Source organism: Columba livia, chromosome 11, assembly GCF_036013475.1.
Source record: "Columba livia isolate bColLiv1 breed racing homer chromosome 11, bColLiv1.pat.W.v2, whole genome shotgun sequence".
Taxonomy (NCBI): domain Eukaryota; kingdom Metazoa; phylum Chordata; class Aves; order Columbiformes; family Columbidae; genus Columba; species Columba livia.
In genome coordinates this window covers 13,238,916-13,262,979 of record NC_088612.1, presented here as the reverse complement: position 1 = coordinate 13,262,979, position 24,064 = coordinate 13,238,916, and the positions used below count along the sequence as shown (strand labels likewise).

Here is a 24,064-nt window from a genome sequence, read left to right as displayed (position 1 = left end):
GCAAAATCCCCCCCAGGGGCTGCACTGCCCCAGGAATGGCCTCTTCCCGAGCCCCAGAACGGGGGGCCACAGCATGGAGAGCAGCTGTGGGTCCCCCCAGCAGTGAGACCCTGCTCTGGTCCTCAGCCCCCCCCCCCACCATCGCAGGCCCCACCACCCCTGTGCACAGACCACACACGTTACACAGGTTTAAAAAGCACATTGGTTGAAGGAAACTGAACTCGGTGAAAAGATAAATCCAACCACGCGGCACATCTGGAAAAAAATAAATTACTTTCAAAATACCATCATTTGCTCAAGTTGAACATGGTTTGCCTTCTTTTAAATATACTGCTCGCGACAGCTGCTCCATACGCGGAGCTGCTGCTTCCTCTGAGCTTTGCCATTAGTTTGTAAGAAAATATTCTGTTCTGTATGTGCCCCGTACAGGTTGCCATGGCTCTGCCTGAGCCAGCCCATGGCCAGTGCCAGGGCAAGTGGGATGCTCTCGCCTGCCTGGGAGATGAGGCAGAGCACGAAATGAAACCCCCCCTCTGCAGGCATAGGGGCTTCTGCCCCACAGGGCACTTGGGGGGAACAGGGGGCCAGCTGGCTGCAGCCATGGGAGAGGACCCAGGAGGTAGAATAATCAGTAATGCTCGTTATCTTCTGGGATGTACCTTCCCCTGCCTGCAGCTTCAAGGAGGCTGGACGCAGAGCCTGCCCTTGCCCTGGCAGAGGTTTTCGGACATCCCTGTTTGGTCCTCCACCGATCCAGCCCGAGCTCCTGCCCCAGGCGGGGGTGCAGGTCTGGCAGGTGCCGCAGCTCTCACCATGCAAAGCCCCCACAGACCCCGCAGCCGCCCCCAGCCCCGGCTACAACATGTTGTAGTAGGCCATCTCCTTCATGGCCTGCTCAGCCAGGGCGTGCTCATCTGGAGGGTTGCCCACCCCTCCATAGCCGTAAGAGTTCTCCTCCTCGAAGTCGTCCATCTCCTGCTGCCCATCCAGCTCGGCGTGCTCGGTCCCAGCCAGGTCCATCATGGGATCTAGGGTTCAGACAGGGACATCCTGTGTTGGACCTGCCTCCCTCCATGCTGAAGGTCCACAGCCAACAGCACCCTTGTCCCCTCTGGGGACAGTCAGTCAGCAGCATTTACCCCCTCCCACCCTGCAAAACCCTTTAACTGAAACCACAGCCACCATATCACCAGAGGGGACCACCCTGTCCAGAGATGCCAAAGTCTTAATGGTTCCCTGAGGAGCTATTTATTTTAACTTATTTTTCTAACGGGACCTGAGCTTGCCAAGAGGCGCTGGCTGGAGCTGCGGCGGCACAGCCTGGTGCCCAGAGCCATCAGCCCAGAGCTGGGTGCTCCCAGGAGCAGCCGCAGCCAGGAGATCACAGCACCCGATCTGCGATAGGGACCGGTGCAGGGACACCACAGCACCCACCCTGCGATAGGGACTGGTGCAGGGACACCACAGCACCCACCCTGCGATAGGGACTGGTGCAGGGACACCACAGCACCCACCCTGAGATAGGGACTGGCCACACTAGCACCCACCTTGGCTGTCCAGGCTGATGTCCATCACCCCGTGCTTGACCTTCATGTGCCGGCTCAGGTTGCCCTTCAGGTTGAACTTGCTGGAGCAGTAGGGACACTTGAAGGGCTTGCTCCCCGCATGCAGGTGCATGTGCCCCAGCAGGTTGTACATGCGGTTGAAGGATTTCCCACAGACCTGTGGGCAGCGGTCCCCGGTCAGCAGGTGCTCTCCTGCTGCTGCCCCCACCCCAGCAAAGGGCTCTGCAGCAGCCGCTCGCCTGCAACTGCGTGTCCCAGAGCAGAGCTTGTCCTGGGGACCCCACTGCTCCCACCCATTCCCAGGAGTACTGGGGTTGCTTTTCCCCTTCTCCCTTAGTGAAGGCACTAATTGTCTCCCTCTGTTAGCGGTACCCATGTCCTGCTCGCAGTGCAGCTCTGAGAAGCCGCATCAGGACGAGCTGTTTGCCCAAGTGAACAGAGGGAGGCATCACAAAACTGCTTTTTCGTGCCTGAGGACTCAGCCCAGCCTGGCCGGGTTTCTCTGGGAGCACAGCACACCAGGGCCCATGCTAACCCCCCCGAGATCTGCACCCCGCTCAGATCTGCATCCCTGCCACAGACCCCTGACGATACCTTGCATTTGAATGGCTTCACCGGTGAGTGCACAATCATGTGGGTCTTGAGTGTCTGCTTCTGCACAAAGGTCTTGAAGCAGATGTGGCACTGGTAGGGCCGGACGCTGGTGTGGATCAGCATGTGCCGCTTCATGTTGGCCTGCAGCGTGAACTCCCGCCCACACACCTCGCACTTGAACTCCTTCACACCCTGCGAGGGGTGGGGACAGAGGATGGTGGGACCAGCGCCCAGTGCTGCCGGGGCAGCTCAGGGCCCTGCACAGCCCCGCGGGAGCCAGGGCACATGGATATGCCGGGCATGGGGTGGAGCCGGGACCTGCGCTCCCCAAGGGGCACGGGGTGGGCTCCTCGCGCTATGCAGAACTTTTGGGCCTGTCAGCAGGCTGGACTGCAGGAAACAGGGGAAGACTGACCCTCATCAGCTCATGTGCACCTTCCACAGAGCACCTCCTGCTCCCCTCTCCTGCCCCTTCTGCAAGTGCAGACCCTGGAGCCACCCCCAAACTGCCCCAGGGGCAACTCCCACTGCCTGGTCCCACAGCGGGCAGGATCCTGCCTCACCCCAGACTCTACCATCTCGCCTGCACTGGAAATGCACCTGTAGCACTTTGAAAACCCAGTATGCGGCCAGCGCTGCTGGAGCAAGAGCAGCTCCGCAAAGTGGCACCCATGGCAAGGACTGGCTGGGGACCATGACTGCCACGTGGCAGCTGACCTGGCGCAGGGACATCAGGGCTGTGCTTGAGCCCAGCAGCATGTGGGGGGTGGCTGCAGGGAGAGCGGCTGGACGGGCATTGGGAGCCTGGCTGTGAGACCCAGCTCTGCTCTCTGGCTCAGGCCAGTCACTGCCCCCAGAAGAACCCCTGGGAAAGGGTGAACCCCTCATCACTGCCCGGTGGAGGGACCATGGCAGCACGTGGCCAGGTCCCCCAAGTCACCCCGTGCAGCACCTGCAGCAGCTCTGAACCCTGCTCCCCAGGGATGGGAGGTCCAATTAAGGAGTCTGGGCAGTCCCAAGGCTCCTGCCTGTAACAATTTCCTTTAACTGTTAATTAATGACCCCTAATGAATGACAGCCGCCGCGGGGCCTCTGCCCACCTGCACCACTCGTGTCCCAGGGCTGGACAGGGCTTTGGGGTACTGGGACAACCCTTTTCCCAACACCCGTGTCCAGAGCTGGGACATCTCTGGGCACAGCCCCTGCCCCTACCTTGTGTGTGAGTGAGTGCTGCTTGAGGTGGTGGATCTGGCTGAATTCCATCCCGCACTCGGTGCAGACGAAGGGCCGCACGTTCTGGTGCTTCAACATGTGGTTCTGCAGCTGGCTGCGGTAGTGGAAGGACTTGCTGCACTCCAGGCACTGGTAGAGTGTGGGGCCCTGGTGCGTGGCGAGGTGCCGCTTCAGCTGGGTGAGCGTGGAGAAGTCCAGCCCGCACTCCACGCAGACGTGGCAGCGCCCGCTCTCATGCTTCACCTCGTGGGCCTTCAGCTCGCTGGGGTAGGCGAAGCCACGGCCGCAGAAGCGGCAGCTGTAGGGCTTGATGTCGGTGTGCAGCAGCATGTGCCGCTTCAGGTGGCTGGTCTGGGTGAAGGCCTTGCTGCAGACCTCGCACTTGTGGGGCCGCGTGCCCTGGTGGGTCAGCAGGTGGGTCTGCAGGTGGCTGGGCTGCTTGAAGAGCTTGTTGCAGTGCGGGCAGGAGTGGGGTTTGATGCCGTTGTGGCCCAGGATGTGGGTCACCAGGTTGTATTTGGAGGTGTAGGACTTCTCACACATGCGGCACTGCCAGCGCTTCTGCCGGTCCCCAGCCTCCACCAGGTATGAGTCGTCGATCTGCACATTGATGTCCAGCCGGTCCAGTTGCGCCTTCTTGTTGCTGGTGGCCCCCGCTGCCTCCAGTTCCCCCGGCTCCTGCCAACTGAAGCTCTGCTCACTCTTCACCGGCTCGGGGGATGCCGGCGTGGGGGCCTCCGCCTCGTCGGGGGACGAGGCGCCCGCCTCAAAGGGGCACTCGGTCTGCAGGGCCCCCGCAGTGCCGCCCTCTGCCACAGCCGGGTCGGTGTCCCCAGGGTGGCTCTCGGGACCTTCCAGGCATGGGTGCCGGCGCAGGTGCCGCAGGCGCCGGGGCCTCCTGCCGAAGGCACTGAGGTCAATCATCTTCATGGCGCTGCTCTGCACCGCCTGCTCCTGGCTGGGCTCCTGGCTGGGGGGTGGGCAGCCATGCTGCTGCTCGCCCTCCTCATCCCCAGGGCTGGACACATCATGCAGCACCTCACCCTCCGCCTTCTCGCACTTGACCTGGGGCACCAGCCTCACAGGAGGCCGCTTCCTCCTCCGGGCGTGCTTCTCCAGGGAGGACTCTGCCTCCAAGGCGTCCTCCTCCTGCCCTTCCCCTGGCGCTTGCTCCTCGCCCTCGGGCTCCCCGGGCTCCATGGTGTCCGGCAGCTCCTCTCCCAGGCTGGGCAAGAAGCTGGCAGGGCTGACAGTGGCCCCGAGCAGCTCATTCTCAGACACCAATCCCAGAACCGCAGCCTGCGCCAGGGACAGCACCACCACTGCGTCTGTCTGGGTCCCGCACTCGGTGAAGCGATCCATCTCTGCCTACACTGTCATGGCTGCGGAGGCAAAGACACAGTCGTTAGCTCTCCTGGTGTCCCTGCTGCCACGCAGCCGCCAGTGACGCCACTCGGCAAGGGTCTCGTTCCAGCCGTCACCCCTTTGCTGACCCTGGCAGAGGCTGGGTCTGCGGCGGCACCCGGTGTGGGGCATCCTGGGGACAGCAGCTCTGCTCCTGAGCCTGGGACAAACCAGGAGCTCCCTGTGCTCTGGGGGTCTCTGGGACCCACCAGCCTGGAGAGCCAATCACGGGGCATGTTCCCACCGAAATGGTGTGACCGGCATGGGAAGAGCTGCAGGGAGGAATGAGGCCCTTCTGAAGAGCTGGGGTTCCTCACCAGGCACACAGAGCCTGTGCCCGCCCCACCAGCACCAGCCCCTTCTGAGCGCTCGGGGCAGTCAGCCAGCAATCCCAGGAAATGCTACCATGAACAGGCTGGGAACCTGGGATGGAGCACAGAGGAGAGTGGGGCAGGGACCGCTGCACCCTGGGGCTGCTGCTCTGCCATCCGTCCCCAGACTCCTCCAGTTGGCTCCCGCATGTTCCATGGTGACTGGGGCTGGGAAACAGGGAAGGGACAAAGCAAAACAGAGTGAAATGAGAAGTGGGAGGGATGTGAAGGTACAAGCAACTCTGCCCGTGGAGGAGCATGCTGGCAGGTCAGGGAAAGATGCACCAGCTGCCAAAACACTCCCCTTGGATGGAAGGTAGTTTATGCATTTTGTTTAGTGAGGATTAAAACAACACTTTGAGAACATTCTTGCACTCGGCTCACTTGTACCCCGGGGCCTGACAGCCCAGTACCCACCCCAGAGAGGATGTAACAGGGTCCCAAGGGATGCAGAGCCTGGAGCAGTAGTACCTGACTGCCCCGGGACCCATCCATGGGGCAACACTGGGCCCCCAGCAGCTCTGGGGCAGCCAGTGAGGACAGGCAGGGAGGCGATGGGAGAGCAGATGAAAGTGAGGGAGGAGGCTGCTGCTGCCTCCTGCAGTGAAGAACGTTCTCCTAAATATCATTATTTTGCAGCTACAAAGAGAAATCCTATGTGGGAGGTAAAACAGGAATAAACTCCAAACCAGATTATGTCGCAGTCCCAGGAGCACCTGCACACTGTGAGAGGCAATCCTGGGCTAAATAATCACTCTCTGAGCAGAGAAACCCCCCCAAGAAGTTATCATCCCCACAGTTCTCACTGCAGCACCCGCATGGCCTCCACGCCACATCTCACCAGCCCGTCCAGTAACAGCTGCAGGGACAAGGAGCACATCGGCCTTTCCACTCACACTCCACAGGCAGCTGCTGCTCCTGCAGCTCCTCTGCAAGCCCGATGAGCGTGGCCTGTGTCCTCTCATGCCAGCTCTGCACCCACCCAGACGCCACGGCACGGCACACATGTCCCTTTGGGGAAGCGGAAGTGATGGGGAAGGGGAGAAGAGACAGCGTGAAATCAGGAAGAGCCAGAGGTGAGAGACACCAGCTGTGTGGGGTCTGCTGCCCGGGGGGCGGCACCCAGGGGACTGGGTCCCTCCTCAGCATCCCTCCCGTGTGGGCAGCACGGGTGGCTCAGCCCCCGCCGTGCTGGATCTGCTCGGGCATCCCTGCCTTGAGGCAGCTCTGCCAGCCCTTCCCCGCGGCGGCCAGGGAGCCGGGCTGTGCAGAGCAGACACCGGGGTCTGGGGCGGTTGCCCGCCAGAAACGGAGGGGAGACCAGACAAGGGGGGCATCTTCGACCCCTCTCACCTCCAGCCCCCTGCGGAACCGGAGAGAGGAGATGGCGAGGAGGAGAATGGGGGGAGGAGGAGGGGGAGTGCGGAGGCAGCGAAACAAAGAGAGGAGCGGGGGGAGGGCGGCGGCGGGAGGAGAGCGGGAGGAAGGATGGGGAGGAAGACGGAGCAGCCGGGGAGGCGGCTGCCGGCGGGCACAGCCGGGCCCCGGGACCCCTCTCCTGGGAGGCTCCCGGGGGCCCATCGCCCACCGCCCCGGCCGCCGCGGGGCGAGGGCGGGTTCTCAGCATCATCCTCCTCCTCCTCTTCTTGCCGGGGTCTCGGCTGGAGCGAGACAGGGGAAAAGCCTTTCCATTGAGTTTTGGATTGTTTTCCTTCGCGGTTTGGAGCAGTTTCTGTTTCCACATACAATGGGTGTCCCTTACAGCCCAGTTAAGATCTCGCTGTTCCCAAGGATTTCTCCACAGGCACTTACACAGGACGATAACCACCCACGTCCTCCTCTTGCAACCGGTGTTGTCACCCTGGCTGGGGACAGGAAGGCACCACTGGGTCCTGCTCCCCATGGCAGGTGCCAGTAAACACCGTGCAAGGGCGACACTCAACCCGGACAGCCCCACATTGACCTGGCATGGGGAGCCTGGCAGCTGCCTTGGGACAGGAGAGGGGACATGATATGGGACCCAAGTGATTTCCCTGTCTCCAGCACTGGGGAGGAGTGGGGATGGGGGTGTCAGCCAGACCCCCTGCACAGCTCTGGGTCTCTGCCCCCGTTATGAGCACAAGACAAGTAAACTGGAGGCTTTTAGAAGAAAGTATAATAAAGTGTAATTCCTAGACCAGAGCACTCAGGGAACAGGGATGAGCTCAGCTCCTCTGAGCCTTGGTACAAAAATAAACCCCTTGTGTTACACCAATCACTCCTCACACTTTCTCTATGGAACATGCGAGCTCTGCTACGTGAGCCATAGAGCTTTGTGATTGAGGAGTGAGGCCACGAGAGCCCGTGGAGCTGCTGCAGCTGCACAAACACCGCGGGGAGAGCAGTGGGGACGGGACAGATGCTTTTGTTTCACTTCTCGCTCTCACTTCCATATTCAGCCTTCTCGGGTCCTGCAGAGCGGGTTGGAAACACTGTTTACGAACACGTGGGCAAGGAAGGCTGGGTCACCTATTTCAGCTCCCCCAGGAAACACCCTGACAGCCCCTGGGGTGAAGAGCCCTCCCCTGGGCTTAAATCTGAACGTTCAACTCAGGTTTAGGTGCTCTCCAGCTCCTCTGCCAATGGAAACAGTCGCCTGCCCACATACGGAGTTACACAAATGCACTTGTTTATGTCCCCTCCGAAAGCCTCGCGTTCCCCGTCCCCCCACGGCCTGTCATCCTTCTCCAATGCTCATGGGACGGACGCACCCAGGGCTGGTGGCAGCAGCTCCTGTCCCTGCTCCTCTGGGGGTTGTGAAATCTGGTTTTCTTTCAGTATTTCTCCTCCCACTCCTCCGAGGTTTTTGTCTCCGTGCAATCTCTCCTCTCCTCCCGCCTTTCTCAACACACTGGGAAGGGTCCGGCTCTGCCCTGGCACATCCCTGCGGTCCCTGCCCCCCACCCGCAACCCACCGGCCGCCCCCTCAGAGCCTCCACCAGTGTCTCGCTCACCTCCCAGTCTTGAGGCACTTAAATATATAGATATATATTTAACATAGCTTTCACTTGTGTAATTTTACTTGTATTTACCTCCCTTGCTCATCTTTGACCACTCAAACACCTCTCACCTGAGGACTTTTACACCAGAATGGTCTCCTGCGCAGCATTTTGCACAACAGCCTCTCCATCCCCCACAACAGGTTTCTTGCCGAATTCCAGTTTTCCAGCCACTGCCCCAGATTAAGAGCTGCCCATCTCTGGACACTTCTCCCTTCTTTTTGGTGTTTTAAGTCCCTCGGTTTCACCTGGCCTTGCACTGTCCCACCAGCCCCTCATGCAGCCAAACCACAGCAGACAACAATGCAACCACTCTGGAAACAGGACTCTTCCTAAATCTAAACTGAGCAGCCTGAAAAATCACGTCTGGGTCATGAATACCTCACTTGTGCACACATACGAGGTTTGCTGGCAATGTCCAAGATCTGGTGCGGGGAAACAGAGAAAATGACCATGTGCCCCTGTTGAAGGTCTCTACAAGGGGCTGTAGCCCCCAACCACCTCACCAAGCACCTCTACTCTCCGCTGGGGGTTCGACTCTTCAAAAACCCTGTTTGCTTTTGGGCTCCATTTCCTGACCTTGAATGTCACCAACACCAAATCTCACCCAGCCCTTCCTGTGGGACAGGGAGCCAAGGGCACCCAAAACCCAAAGAGTTTGTGAGATTTACCTTGTACAGCCATCCCAAGGAGCTGTGACCTCCCTCTGCAGGAAAAGAAACCCCCAACTCACTAGAGCTGCTGCCCCATGTTCTCTCTGCCCATCAGGGTAAGCGCTGGCACATGTGTGGCTGCCAGGACGCCCGGTACCAGCAGCTGCTCATCTCCTGTCACCCACCTGCGGTATGACAGGCCCTGTGACCGACCCACAGCACCCGGGGGGCCTTTGGAACTTTTCTGCACTGAGAGAAAAGCAGTGTCACAGCGGAGGCAGCAGCGGGACAGAGAGCTCCTCGAGAGGCTCCTGTCAGCCGCCAGTCCCTGTGCCGGCCATCTGAGGGAGGCACCCCGCAGACCCCGGAGCTGCACCCCCAAACCCGAACTCCAGCGGCGACAGGTGCCACAGGGCTGGGCAGCTGTGGGACCCTTTTGTGGGACCCCATTGCAGAGGTCCTTTGTGGGACCCCCGTTGTGAAACCCTTTGCAGCCCCTCTGCGGAGCCCCCCTGCTGATCAACAAACCTCTAATATTTGTGAGAATACCTTTGATTTTATTTTTCTTCCTCTCTTAGAAGATGCTTTCATTTAAATTTAATAAAGGAAAAATCAGTCTTTCATCCTTTTTTTTTTTTCTTGTGGTTTTCACATAAAGCTGCTCAAAGCACCCACAAAAATTCTAAACAGAAAAATATTTTTTCCCTGAGAATCACAACAACCAAAATTATTCATAAACCCAATCCAGAGCATTTGTCCTGCACCAGGCCTGGTGAGCCAAAGTTCTGAGAAACAGGGAAGAGGATGCATGGTGCTGGGCTGCTGCTACCAAATAAACTCGGCATTTTTAAAGAAATCAAACCAATTTCAGAGTTCATTCAATCAGTCTCCATATTAGATACTATCTGTGCCTTTAAAGGAAAACTTTTGTTAAATGACTTCTCTAGAAAAAAGCTGCTTATTGTAAGTTGATTAGAAAGCAGAACTGCTCCCTCCAGCCTGGGATACACTTTCTGACACAGACAGATGTACATGGGGTTGTGTGTATCACGTGAAGTGGTTCTGGGGGAGGGATTATTGTCTTTTGGAGCTTTGATTTAAAAAAGAAAAAAGGACACAAGCTACTATTTGCAGCATGAAAATGTTTTCCAGTAAGATTAGGTGAAAAAGCAAGTTGGGGAAAATGGTGACATCAGGTGTGTGTGACACACAATGTCTGACCCGCTTTGTCAGCTTGGGTCAAACCCCTCCCAGCTGCCCTGTTCATATTTCTGTTAGTGAATCTTACCCAAATCATTGTGTTTATTGGTGAGAATTAAACACTGACCTCTGAAGCTACCAGGTTATTGGCAAACTCTGACTGGAGGGATTCTCCAGTCCCCCAGCACTGGCCAGGGTGGCAAGGAATGTTCCAGTGATGGAACCCGGGGTGAGAGGGTTCGGCCTGGGAGCAGCCACCGATGCTGCAGTCAGTCACCACGGAGCGACAGAGCAGTGACCCCCAATGCTGTCTGGCTCCCCAGCAGACAGGCACCCACCCTGACCCAGGATGTCCCGCCCCGGCCTCCCTGTCTGCGGAGAACGTGCCGCCCTCCTCCACCAAGCGCAGCTCTATCGCCCCTCCATCACTCCCCACCCCCAGCATCCTCTGCTCCTCATCGCTCCTCCATCCCTCCCTCGCTCCCTCATTCTTCCCGTTTCCCTGGCAACACCCATCTAGCACTGGAGATCTGTCCCCTCTCTCCCTCTTATCTTTCTCCTTTCTCTTTCATCTATCTCCTCATCTCCTTCTCTATTCCAAACCTCTGTCCTTTGCTTCCTCCTTTTCATCTCCTCCAATGTCTTCTCTATCTCAGGGTCACAATTATTTGAATCTCGCTTTAAAAAAATAATCTACTTAATTAACCACTGTGCCACCAGCTCCACTCCTGCTCCCGCAGCCCACCTGTGCGAGAGGGACTCCTGCCCGTGCCCGAGCGCTACCATGCCCCTCTGCCAAGAGTGGTACAGCTACCTGCTTTGGCCAGGCCCTGCCAGCCTTCCCCAAAAGCCCCAAACAAAGGGGAAGCAGAATTCTGCCCTCACTCGAGCAGACATTCAGGATGGGACAGCCAGAGGACCCTCCTGAGCTCACCTGCCGCATTCTGCCATTGCGGTGCTATGCCAGGGGTCCCTGCTTTGCTGGAATTTACGTGCATTTGCCGTTCACCCAGACCCATGGTTTTGGCAGGATTGGAGCAGCCCTGGGCACACACCCGCGCTCTCGGCCTCGCATTCCACAGCGGGACAGGCTGCCAGGCACAGCCCCCCCAGCCGGCCCTGAGCCCCGTCTGCCACCCCTCTCACACCGGGAGAGCTGGTGGCTCCAGCCAGCGCCTGCTCCTGTGTCTTACACCAGCCCTCAACTTCTGCCTTATGTCAAAGCAACCAGGGGAGACTAAAATTAACAAGGAAAAGATGCTTTCTGAAAATTAGAGTCCTAATTGCACTGGTTTGGCCATGGGGTGCTGGAAGGACATGCTGCACAGGAGGACAGGCTGTGGGCTCCGGGCACGGCAGAAGGAGTGGGGGACCAGGTCTGGCTCGGTGGTGCAGGGTTGCTCCCCAGGGACCCCGTTCTGTGGTGTGCAGCTCAGCCCGGAGCCATCAGGGCAGGTTTGTTCCCTGCACCAGGAACCCCCTGTGCACAGGCTGACCGTGCCAGAGCAGATGGGGGAGCCAGCGATCCAGCACAGCCTGAAACCTGTGTTCCCTGAGCGGCCAACCTGACTGATGGTCGATGTCCAGAGCAGCTCGGGCGTGAGCGCTTAAGAGGGGGATTCTCGTCACCCCCCACAGCCACCTCCCTTAAACAACTCCTCTTGCCTTGCTACTCCGCACAACACCACTTCTTCAGCAGACGCTGACAAAGCTTTAAGCCTGATTTATCAGCCCTTCTGCCCAGGCAGCTCTTCTGGAACCAAGACGATGGAGCTGCTGGGAGTCCTGGATGGCGAGCTGCTGGTGGCACCAAACTGTGCTGGGGAGCAGCGGCTCAGGGACCAGCCAGGGACCTTCCATGAGACCAGGCCAGGATCGCCGTGGCCTTATGGACGTGTGCCAGAGCCCTCTTGCTCCTCTGTTGGGGAAGGGCTGGAACCCGTGGAACCCGGCAACCTGCAGCCCTGTGTCATCAGACCTGAGGGCTCTCCATGGCCACTGGCCACCCTGGCACTGCTCCCCGGCACATCCCGTGGTCTCCCATAGGCAACCACAATGTTCTCCCTTCTAAATGACACAACCATGGCCTCTCCATCCCCATCCATCTCCCTCCTCCCCAGCGTGACGCAGGGACACACTGGGCAGAGCTCTTGGGATGGTGCTGCCAGAGCCTTTTGTCACCTCGTGTCTGAAAATGCTGCCGCTCGCTTGCACAGGAGCCCCAGCGACAGAAATAGCGATTAAATACAAGTAACTGGTGCCCAAAGGTGTGGGGTGAGCAGTGGGCAGGGGCGAGCTCGATCAGGGTGGAGGAAGCAGCTGCTCCTCCTGGAATCCCCGCTTGTGGCACCCGCACCCAGCAACCCCCCGCACCCAGCACCCACCCACAGACCCCCTGCTCTGGGGGCTCTGGTTTGGCCGCAGGCTGGGACTGATGGCATTTGTGTGCGGCGAGGAGCGGGGAGAAATCCCACTGTCCCAGCCCCTCTTCAAAGGCTCTGCACAGAAACCTCGCTCTCCCTTGGAAAACAATTTTTGCTTTTAAGTGAAATAAACAGGGAAAGAAAGACTTTCAAGTTCCTTCTTGTTGCAACGACTTCTCTTCCACATACTCCCTTTCCTCTCCGAAAATAGAAGAGCTATTCAAAAAAGACGCAAGAAGAAAAAAGGAACTGAATAGAGGAAAGAAAAAATGGAGCCCCAAGGGGGTGGAGAAAAACAGAATGAAAAGACAGCAAAAGTAAAGAAAAGGGATGAAAAATAAAGGAGGGGGAAGAGAGAGACAGACAGAGAAGCTTTGAAAAGAAAGAATGCTCCCAGCCTGAATACAGTGTGCATGAAAAAAAGAGCGCTTGAAAAGAAACAGCCAGATGAAATGACCTCTCATTCACAGCCTGTGCCAATCACCACCACAATGTAAATCCTTTCTTCTTTTCTGCATTCTCTCTCTTTCCAGCGGGGGCAGAGGGAAGAGGAAGAAAGGGGAGTTAATTCTCAGCACAGCAGAAAATAAATCTGCTCTTTGCTAACTCCCTGAAAGAAACGCCGAGCTACTTTAAAAAATACCTCTCCCAGTAATCACACATGCAGATATGTAGAAAAGGAAATGCAGTTCTGCACAGAGCGGCTGTGGGAAGGCCCGTCCTCACACAGAAGGTCCCCCAGATGCAAAACCACCAGGAACAAGCACAGAGCAAATCCCAGATAAAAACGATCTGTAGGAACAAGCACAGCCCTGAAGAGCGACGGGTGCCAGGGATTGAGGTCAAACCCCAGACCTCGCCAGGAAAGATGAGGGATGGTTGTGACAGACACAAAACCAGGGGCCTGATTCTGGGCCAGGCGCTGCAGGTGCCAGGGGGCAGGGGGAGGGCCGGTGCATGGTGCAGCCCCGGCACCCTGCAGACCCCAAAACCCCTAGCAGATGAAGGCAACAGCAGAGACCCTGGCCAGGAGAGCCCTGATGAGGCTGCGAATCCCAGCACCAACCCGTTTGGTTCAGTTTCTTCAGCAGAGGTGGGCGGTGAACAGACCCTCGTGTGGAGATGAACCAAACAGTACAGCAAGGAGAGAGAAACGGTAACATAGAGCAAAGGGAGTGCAGAAAAGCAGTGAAAAATGCTGCAGACGGAGTCCCCAGGACAGCAGGTCCCAAAGGGCACCCTGCAAGAGGCACCCCAGGTCCTGCCGCACCCCAGTTGATGCGACGGCAAAATGGACCTGTGCTGCCCAGCACCTCCTGCTCGCATCCCCTGCCCAGCATCCCTAGGTCAGGGGTTAATCATAAACTGTGAGGACCCCAGAGCGGAGCCATAAAAGTGGCTGGAGGTCAGAGGGACTGACACACATAAGTAGGAGCTCAAGCACCCTTGTATGTGTGGCCCAGCTGGCTGGCTGTAAAAGGGGAAAACCAACCAAAATGCTATAAATGAGACTTGTGTGCCACCCCAAAGGGAACAGGAGTTGCCTGATAGGATGTGAAACAACCTCTTGGAGTGAGAGGAACGAGAGAAGACCCCCCCCATAGTGGGAAGTCACTTTCAAGACCATTACTACCCTTACCTCAGGAACAATTCCAATATATGTTTTATATTCTCCATGTGCAGAGCATGCCCGTGCACAGGCAGTGCTGCCCGCAGGGCGACACCTCCCAGATCCAGCCACCCCCTCCCTGGGCTCCATCCTACGTGGGGCTGCGAGACTGGGGACATGGGCACCTGGGGACTGCAGATCCATTCACGGCAGCCAGAACTTCCAGCCGGGAGGAAGGTGAACGCTCCGCACTGCACGTGGCTTTGCTGGTAAGTTCAGTCTCCCCACGTGCTGAGCAGCGGCTGGGAAGTGCTCCCCAGCCCCCGGGCTGCTTCGTACTGCTGGGCCAGAACCACTGCCAAGAGGGGCTAACCTGAGCATGCTAATTAATCCTCAGACACATAATATTTCACACGTAAACCTGTCAGAGCCTCCAAAGCCCTGTTATCAGTGTGTGGAGACAGGTCCTGCTGTCGGCATGGGGCGAGGAGCTGCCGGTGAGGGGACATTTCACTCTGTGTCACCTCTGCCAACTTACGATTTTCAGGCCATCCTGCTTTGGAGAAAACTGCCAGGAGCTGCAGCAGCCGCTGTGAGCCTGCAGCCACGGCAGGTCCCCCAGCACACACAGCATGACCCGGTTTGCTCTGAAGGGAGAAGATCCCCCGATCCGCCTTTGCGAGGGGAAACACGGCCAAAGCAGCGGGGGGAACACGGGACCTCCCAGCTCAGTGTCCCCAGGAAATGGCTCCCACACATGAAATGTCCCCTGCAGGACTCACCGGTGACACCTGTGTGGGGGCAGAAATGTTAAATAAATGCATCGAGTGCACTTTTCTGTGGCCCACGGGTGAAAGGACAAGGGAGAATCAGAGCTTCAGGGCAGCCCAGGGGCTGGGGACCCAGGACCCCCGGAACGTCCCATTTCTGATTTCTGGGCTAACAGTGCTGTCGGACACATTGCACCCTTTTAGGAGCAGACCCGACTGCTTGTCTGCAAACACCATATTACTTTTAGAGCCACAAGGTGAAAAATGTCTCAGCTCCTTTCCTGAGCAGCTGGAAAGGTGGTTGGAGTGTGTGGTCCAGGATGCCGAGGGCTTTGGTAGGCAAGCCATTGTCCTGGCACACAGACCACCGCAGCCGATGGCGCTGCCCTGCTCCATCCTGCCGGCTCCCAGCAGCACCAGGAGGGGCTCCGGCCATGTCCTCGGCTGCAGCAAGGCCGATTCTACCTCTAATTATGCCTGTGTTCCATTAGGGGCTCAGTTGAGACCGTGGCTAACGTGCCACAGTGGTTTTGGTTTACTGAAGCTCAGCAAACGGGTTTCCAAGCACCGGTGTTCGCACACCAGCCCCGTCCACCACCCACCCTGCTGGGGACTGGGGACAGCAGCTTGTCCCCAGTCCCCCACCCCGACCGGCAGCACCGCAGGAACACAGAGTCTACTTCAAAATACTGAACTTCATCATTAAAGGAAAAATCCTCCAGCACAGAGCCTAACCGAACACAGATGAAAAGTGTGAGGCGGTGACAGGTACAACGCAAGGCAGTGGAGCCAGTGACTGATATGGAAAACACCTCCAAGCCAGGAGGCACGGAGTATCTTAACGAAGGATAATGAACAGCTACAGGACAGGCACTTCAGAAAATAAAGGCTGAGTATGTAATTTCAGACTATGAGAGAGTGAAGTTTGGGGGTTGGGTTGTGGTTTTTGTTGTGTTGTTTGTTTGTTTGGGTTTTTTTGAGCTGAGCTACTTTTCATTCCACTCCAGACACATCAGTGGGGACCCATCCAGGTGATCCCTGCAGAAAGGGCCCCTCCACATCCAACATCCCTCACGTTCCCAGTGACTCCAGGGGAGCAGAAATTCACACTTTGAAATCTGAGTCCTGAAATGCATCGGACCGGAGCAGCTGCGAGTAGGGGGACAAGTGGCCATGGGGACATTTCTACTCTCACAGAACTTGGAAAGCGTCCCTTGGCACTGAGCAGACCGTGCCACTAGCAAACCCAGGCAGATTTGGGCAAACCCAGGCAGGAGCTGCCACAGGCACCGGAAGATGAACCCCCCACGGGATGCACTCAGCAGAGATTGTTGTCAAATTTAATGGAAAATGCAGTGTACAGACTGCTGGCCATGACTGAGGGGGGTGGGGATGTTTGTGCTTTTTACTCATGTTATTAAATATTTTAACATATCCACAAGGCTGGTTTGTCTGTAGTTCTGCCTTTGCTTTGGCAGCACCAAGGGCTGGCTCACACTCGAGTCTGCTTGAACCACCCCAGTCCCCATTTTCATTGCAATCTGCATAATTGCTGTATCTTGCACTCTTTCTTCTTACAGCAAGAAAGTCCTATAAATATACAGAATATTCAGCTGTTGAAATAATTTGCTTATATGTGTCCCTTGTTGATAATCATAAAATGAAACCAAACCACGCAAAGCCCCATAAATCAAGGCTTGCTCTCTGCAGACGCGTTCTGCAGTCACCCTGATGGGCTTCGAACGGCCAGGGCAGAAAACATGGAAGGATGAGGAGAAACACAGCAGAGGGGCTGGTACCACCAGCTGAAAAGGGTCTTTCAGTTCTTCTGTATTCTAGAAAGTTGTTTTTCTCTGGAGGGCACCTGTGCCTCCACACCCAGAGCCATGCGGAGCTGCTCTGCCCAGGGAGCGCCGAACAGCCGGGAACAGAGAACACGGACGGACATCTCCGGAGCAAAGCCAAGGGGAGCAGGTCCATCTGTGCCTGAAAATGGGAACTCTCAGATGGCTCAAAAAGCAAAAAAAAAAAGATTGCGACAGGTACAGAGCACGGAGATATTAAAGTTCCAATGTTATGGTGGGAGAGCGGCGTGGTGGAGAGAAACACAGTGAGGGCGAGGAAGGGGCTGAAGGAGCAGCAGGTCAGGGGCTGCAGCCATTGCCTCCTCAGAGGGAAAACAGCAAAGTGAATGCTGAACAAAGGCCTCCCCGAGAGAAAACAGCCCAACACCATCCTCCAGCTCACACCTCGGTGTCTGTCTTGGGAGTGAGACGCCCCGACACTGAGCTTAACACCCCTGGCTGGGGCTGCCCTAGCCAGAGTAAGGGCAAAGGGAAGGAAAAGCACCTGGGGAGCTCCAAAGAATCAAAAACTTGAAAGAAAAAGCAGGGGCAAGACAGAGCTGGCTATCACAGAGGAGCAATGAGCTGTCGGAGAAGTGACCAGCACACGGAGCACAGACACGAGCCAGCACCACTGCCAAGAAACAGGAAATTCAAATTTAGAGGCCAGTGGCAAGCTCTCTTCCTCCTCAGCTCTGCCTGGACTTCCTCCCCTCCTCTTCCTCGCTGGGTCCCCCACAGCCATGGCAGGATGGCGGCTCCAGGGGCACAGCCCGGCTTCCCCAGCCCGCGGTGCCGCTGGCCAGTCCCCGCTATGCCAGGAGCAAATCCAGCCATGCCACGGCTGCAGGACACAGCCCCACCGCGCAGGGAAGGGCATTAAAGGCTGGACAGCGAGCAGCAAGACCGAACGGTTTCATTTCTGCACCATTTGTGGCCTCAGCCTGCAATGCCCACGAAATTCCCCTTTTGAACCGCAACGGCTCCTGCACTGCCTGGGTGTTCAGTGCCCAGGCAGAAATACAGCTCCACATACACAAGACGTGGAAGTAAAACAATGAACATGTCCACCAGCTGCTTCCTTCTTAAAATACGTTCTTCCCCAAACCGACGTGCTGAGATAAAGCCTTTAAAGGACTGATGGATATTTCCTACTCAGTGAAAACCCCTTTGTCTGTCACTCGCTGGCTGCTCTGTGGATACTCAGGGTTTACGTGCAGGAGGGACACGGGCTGTTTGTGGGGGCACAGGCGCCCACAGAACACACGGAACAGCAAAGAACACAGCAGTGGAGGGTGTTGAGCGGGGCCATTTTCAGGCCAGAGTTGTGCTGTGTGTTTGGTATCAATACTTATCCCCAGGCCCCATCAGCTCCTGCTCTGCAGGTGGGTTTCTGTGCTGCCCCCTCCGGCACCTGCTGCTTTCTCAAAACCGTGGGGATTCCTCTTAGTCAGTGTTGTCCAACAAAACATGTCTGCTCGCACATCTGTCCTCACCAGCATGTTTCACAGCTCCTGTGTTACACCCCCAACACATCAGGACCTCCATTCCTGTGGCCCCAACCTGCTGCTGCCCCTGGGGGTTTGTCAGACCCTTCCCTGCGCCCTTCGCCTAAAAACTCAGTGGTGGCATTTCCAGGTGCATCGTCCCGCCTGCTTCACTAAGGGAGCAGCGTCCCACCCATCGGCACTTCCAGCCGCAGCTGCATCCCAAAGCTCTTCACCTTAACTGCTGGCAGCAATGCTCAGGTCTGTTTTGGGGTTGATTCAGTTAATTTTTAACCTTGTAAGGCGAAGAACAGTTACAAACTTTCTTCCTTTGTAGGTTACTGCTGAGGTACTCCCACAAAATGTCACAGTCACTGCACTGTGCTGCCCCTTCCCTCCTCTGAGCCACCCCTGGCAAGCAAGCATCCCTTTTCGGGTGAATCAGGACTTCCCTCGTTTCCCCCTCCCCACACAGCTGTGTGTTCTGAGCCACCCAGGGCCGGTGGAGACGCCGGCTGCTGCTCCGGGACCTCCCCAAGCCCCGGGCAGCCCTGGGAACGGTGCCCATCCTCCATGCCCTCCTCACCATCGACCGGCACAGCTCTGCGTGCTGACGGGACTGCGCTCCGTGCCGCTGGTCCTGCCAGCTCGGCACTGCTCCCGTCTGACACCCCCGGTCCTGTTCCCCATCTCATCCCATAGACCTGCACAAACCCAGTGTAACATTGTTAGCCCCCCAGCCTTGAGGTGAACATTGACCTTTTCAAATTAAAAATAACGTGTCTTGTTTGTTTTTGTTGTTGTTGTTGTTTGTTTGTTTGGGTTTCTTTTGTTGTTGTTGTTGTTGTTTTTTTTTAATTCATTTGTACACCCTGATGCCCCTCAAGCCCCCAGGCTGCACGCCCCCGGTGCTCCACAGCACTCATTCCCTCTTTTTTACCTCAGGAGCAAGTCCTACAAAGTTTCAAACGAAGTTTCTACAAGTTTTTCCTTGCCCTACACAAAAGAGCAGTCCGGACACTGCCTGTCTCCCTGATTTTCTCTGATGTGAAATTAGAGGTGGCCTGAGAAGGAAGGAAAGAAGAAAGGAAGGAAGGAAGGGTGGGAGATGAGGCTTTTCTTCCAACTTGGGAACATTCACAGTGATCCAGGAGATCTGGCATCTGAAAAACAAGAAGCCTTCCTCCCCAGGTCACTTCTTTACTAAAAAAAACTTGTGATACTTTGCAGGGAACATTGTACAAACGTTCAGAGAAATAGGAGGACAGCGAGAGCACAAGGGCATTGTGAAAGCTGCAGACTTTACAAAGAACTTTTTAGGCAGGATGATTACCTGTTTTTTTGAGTTATTTTCATTAGAAATACTTTATGGCGCTCAAGAGATGGACAGCTGAGAGTAAAGACCGCCACTAGGAAAATTTAAAATCATGTTTCCCCCACCCCTTAATTTAAAGTTTGGGAAGGAAACTGCCTGACGTGCCCACTGTCTCAGTGGGACAGATCCCTGCTCCTGCACCCAAACCAGGGCCATGGAAAGTGGCAGCCAACGAGTTTTGCAGATACAGAAGCCTCTCCACAGCTCAACCCAGTGAGAGAACCTTCCCAACCCTCCCCGGGCAGCTCACTCCTCTGCCCTGCGCTGGCCAGGGACATCGGGCTTTAGGGAAAACTGTGGGGCTGAGCTGGTCCCTCTCCCAACACAGATGCCACTGCGATGTCCCGCTGCTGGTGAGGACTAGGGGAGGAGGAGAGCTGTGCCCAGGGCTGGGTGAGGAAAATGTGGGATAGGGACAATGGGAGAATGCTCATCCCTGGATCACAGTCCTCTGCCCCCAAGGTCAGGCCCTGCGGGAAGGCTCAGAGAGCTCAGCGGCAACTGTGGCTCATCCCAGGGGCTCCGGGCCACAAGGGGCAGGACAAGGGACAGGAACATGGTGCTCCCAGCACTTCACAGCAACATTCTGCCAGGCAAACCTGCCCCGTGTCTGCGGCCAGCATGTCCCGAGCAGGGACTGGGGCTGCTCCGTGTGCGCCCACGGCAGGCAGGGGCTCTGCGGGCTGGGGACAGGAGCAGTGCTCCCACCTGCCAGAGCTCACCGTTTCACCGGAGCACATGTAATGGGTCACGGGAAACCAAAACCCGCCCCGGCAGGAACCCCTCGCTCTTGACCCTTGGCGACAGTGTCACCGCTCTGCCCTGGCTCTGGGCTGGACACCACGGACACAACCTGCTCAGCTGATGGTAACAAAACCCTGAGCAAGTAGATGCTGAATTGGAGCATTCTCCTTAACAAAGCCTGAATGTAAAATAAACGTAAGGAGTGTAGGCAACGCTCTCACTCACTGGATTTATGCCGGCACATTCTTTGTGGTACAAAACTACCGTTTTGCCTATTCCTTAACATTTCCAGCTTTACAGTAGAGCAGGATGACATTTGTGCTCATCCGTCTCTACACAGTTTCCTAAACTGCTTATAAATGAAAAACCTTCTTTGCATTGTGGTCCAACAAAACCAACTCAAACCACTTTCTAAGAGATTAAACCAAACACTGCCAACGTCAAAAGAACAAGAGGAGACACGTTCCTCAGGTACCGTGGAAGATGCGCCCACTCCCTCCATCGAAGGTATCCACATCTGATCCCCAGAGTCACCTCCCAAGTTTAGGCTGAGAATGTTTCTTGGTGTGCAGCACAGCTCAAGTTACTGTGATCTAATTTCCCATTTTATAGAGCTATAATGCGATCACTGTTCAAGGAGGGCATTAATGGAAGCCAGCAGGAGAGGAGCTTGGCCCTGCCAGGGCGTTACCTGGGCCATGCTCATGGTCGCTCTCAGGAGGAGGATGTCCCTGACCCCACGGTGGGGAAGCTGTCACCCAGGGGTGTGAACAGGTGTCTTGCCATCCTGCTGCTGAAACGGTGTTTGCTGCCATAGCTGCATCCCCCAGCCACCCATCAGGACTTGGTCACCCCCAGGAGCTCCAAAGGGGATGCTGGCATGAGTGTCCCTATTGCCACTCCCTTGAAATTGTGGCCCGGGGTCTCCCTCCAACCTGAGACATGCTCGTACCAAGGCTGAGGCCAGTCTGGTCTGCCTGCACAAATCAGACTGAAACCATGTTTGCTGGAACTGCTGAATATTCAGCTTCATGAGGCTGGTTTGAATCTGCAATGGGAGAAGCCACGGAGCCCAGGCTGGCAGCCCAGCGCAGTTCGGGTGCAGACCTGGGGGGAGAGTGGGCTCCAGGATGCCGCCCTTCATCACTCCCCCTCCTCTGCCCACACAGGCTGCTTACAAAGAAACTACTAATGATTGACTAATTAATTAATTATAACTAATTTAACCAGTGCATCCTGTTGATTAACAGGGAGCTATCAAAGGGCTGTACAAACAAGGATGAGCTGCTGTCCCTAGCAGGGGAGCAGGAGACAAAGCAGACCCTGGCCTGACTTCCAAACCGAGACCCTCCCGTGGAGCCATCGTGGGGTCCTGACACCAGGAGGTCGGGGGCACCTCCGTGCCAGAAAGCGCGACGTGGGACCGGGCAGCCTAGGCCCCACAGAGTCACCCACCCCGATCATTTCAGCCCTCCCGTGGCCCTTTCCCTCCGTCACTGTAAATCCGGACTTGCACACCCGGGACAGCCACCGCCGTGCCGCTGCCCAGCGCCTGCAAACTGTCCCCAAACTTCGAGAGCGGCCCGTGGGGGACCCCCGGCTTTCGCCCCCGTCCCGGTCCCGTCCCAGCCCCCGCGACCGCTCCGGAAAGAGGATACGCCGGGTCCGGGCAACCCCGGAGACTGCTCGGCGACCGCTCCGATCCCCAGCCCGCCCCCTCCCCTCCGGCCATCCCACCCTGAGCGGACCCCCCACCCTGCCGCCCCCCGGAGCCCCCACGCCGCCCGGCCCGGGGGTGCCGCTCCCTCCCGCAACAGGTACCGACCCCGGGGCCGGGCCGGGCCGCCCACCCCGCAACTTCACCGGCCCCGCCACGGCGGAGAAAGTTTGCGAGCGGCCACGGGGAAACTTGTCGGCAGGGAACGGGGGGAGACGGCCCCACGTGCGGAGCGGGCACCGCCGCCCCCAGGCCCCCCCGCCTCCCGCCGCCATCGCTCCCGTCTCTGTCGCGGGGGGAAGGTGGAAGGGAAAGAGAAGGCGGCGGCGCACCGGTAACTCCCCGCTGCGGCCCGGCGGGTCCCCCCGGTGGAGGAGGTGGGGGGCGAGGAGAAGCCCGGCGGCGGGGACTCACCGTGCGCTCCCGCGGCGGCTCCGCAGGGCGCGGGGCGGCGGCGGCTCCGGGCCCGGCGCTGGGTGCGCAGGAAGGAAGAAGGAGGGAATGAGGCAGGGCTGACGTGAAGGGATGCAAAACAGCTCCTCCTAACTCGGCCGCCCGCGGCCGCCCTTTATCTTCCCGCCGTGCCCCCGCGTCCCCCCCACCAAGTTTCCCGAGCACTGAAATCCCCCCCCGCCCCGTCCTCCCCAGCTCGCTCATCCCCCGGAGCCGGGTCCGCCCTCGGTACCGCGGAACAAAGCTGCGGGGCGCGGCTTGTCTGATGGTGGCAGGGATGGGGGTGTCTGATGGGGAACCCCCTTCGCTGTGCGGGGCCGGTGCGTGGTCAGGCTGGGTGGTCGCGGTCAGCCCAACCCTCCACCAGCCCCATGCAGCATCTCCTCCATGGTGACCACCCAGGTCCCCCAACCTCAGGGTTCATTTTATGCTGAGGATGACTATCCCTTCTTTTTGAGGGAGTTTACCCCATAGAGGGATGCTCAGGGGGGTGACACACAGCCCCGAGGAGCCATGGCTACAAGGTGGGTGATGGGACCCCATGTTCCCCGTTGGCTGCTGGGCATTGCTGCCCTCCCCAGAAACCTCACAGGGGTCATGTTAAACCAGCTGGTGGCACAGCCCCCCTTCCCCAAAAAGAAAGGGATGAGCAGAACTTGGGAAGATCCAGGGATCTGAAGGCCTTGTGGTGGGGAGATGCTGTTTAACCCCCCAGGGAAGCTACGACCAGCAGGGGACACCGAGGTCCTGCAGGGGCTGGCAGGATGGGGCTGTGGTGGCAGAAGGTGGCAGGTCCCCAAATGGGACAAGGGCCAGAACATGGTGTGGTCAGGGGAGCGGTTGGCAACTGCCAAGTGTCTCATGGCCGCAGACAGGGGAAGGAGCTCTTGCCCCCATCAAGAGGAGGACGAGGGTCTGCTCCTCATGGAGGTGTTTGAGATTCAGCCACTGCGTCAGGAGGTTCCCACCACTGTGGAAGCCGGTGGAGCTGGGCACACCAGTCACCGCAGTTTGTCTGAAACGCAGCTCTTTGTCTGGCAGACACAATTCTCCTTTCCAGGGGGTTGTGTTCTTGGGTGAAAACAGATCTCGCACCATTCCAGCTGCAGGTGCTTCTGGCCTCCTGTGCCCATTGCATGCTGGCGGCTGGGCCGTAGCCCCGGCACCTCTCACATCTGCTGCCCCAGCCAGGGCCTGGCTGGGGGAACCTTCACCCAAACCAGCCTTTCTCTACCCAGCTTGCAGCCCGGGTGCTGTGCTGGGCACCTGTGCAAAGACCTGCTGATGAGCCAGGATGAGGAGGGACAGTCACTCCAGTTCCCGTGGGTGCCCCGGGTGTCCCAGGGCCGTTGCGGGGCCGGGGCCGGGGGAAGCATGTGGAACAGCCCCGACCGCACACTGCAGCCAATCAGAATGAGGAGACACGAGGCTGCAGCTGCCTCAGCCAATCAGCGCCACGGGCCAGGAGCACCCACAGCGCCTTGCAGCAGAGGATCAGGAAGCGTGTACAGGTCTCAGCTAATCAGAGGTGGCAGAGGTGACGCCCAGAGAATCTCTGCCCCGGATTGGAGACCGAGCCAATCG

General features: G+C 57.6%; 1 protein-coding gene and 1 long non-coding RNA gene across 3 annotated transcripts; one reads left to right on the top strand and one right to left on the bottom strand.

Annotated features, from left to right (window-relative positions):
* Positions 1 to 184: 184 nt before the first annotated feature.
* ZNF710 (zinc finger protein 710) lies at positions 185 to 22,625 on the bottom strand. Of its 2 annotated transcripts, none has more exons than XM_065076925.1 (5): positions 22,442 to 22,625; positions 3,372 to 4,774; positions 2,160 to 2,351; positions 1,548 to 1,722; positions 185 to 1,028 (listed from the first exon to the last, which is right to left on the bottom strand). In XM_065076925.1, the coding sequence occupies exons 2-5, from the start codon at positions 4,752 to 4,754 to the stop codon at positions 856 to 858; spliced, it is 1,923 nt and encodes a 640-aa protein (XP_064932997.1). In that variant the 5' UTR covers positions 4,755 to 4,774; positions 22,442 to 22,625; the 3' UTR covers positions 185 to 855. The 2 variants fall into 2 exon arrangements, with proteins under 2 accessions (XP_064932997.1, XP_064932998.1); XM_065076926.1 differs by lacking the exon at positions 22,442 to 22,625 and adding an exon at positions 6,064 to 6,199.
* Positions 6,068 to 9,481, top strand: LOC135580584 (uncharacterized). Its single transcript, XR_010475461.1, has 2 exons — positions 6,068 to 6,243; positions 8,974 to 9,481. It is a non-coding gene; the product is annotated as an uncharacterized LOC135580584 (long non-coding RNA).
* Positions 22,626 to 24,064: the final 1,439 nt, after the last annotated feature.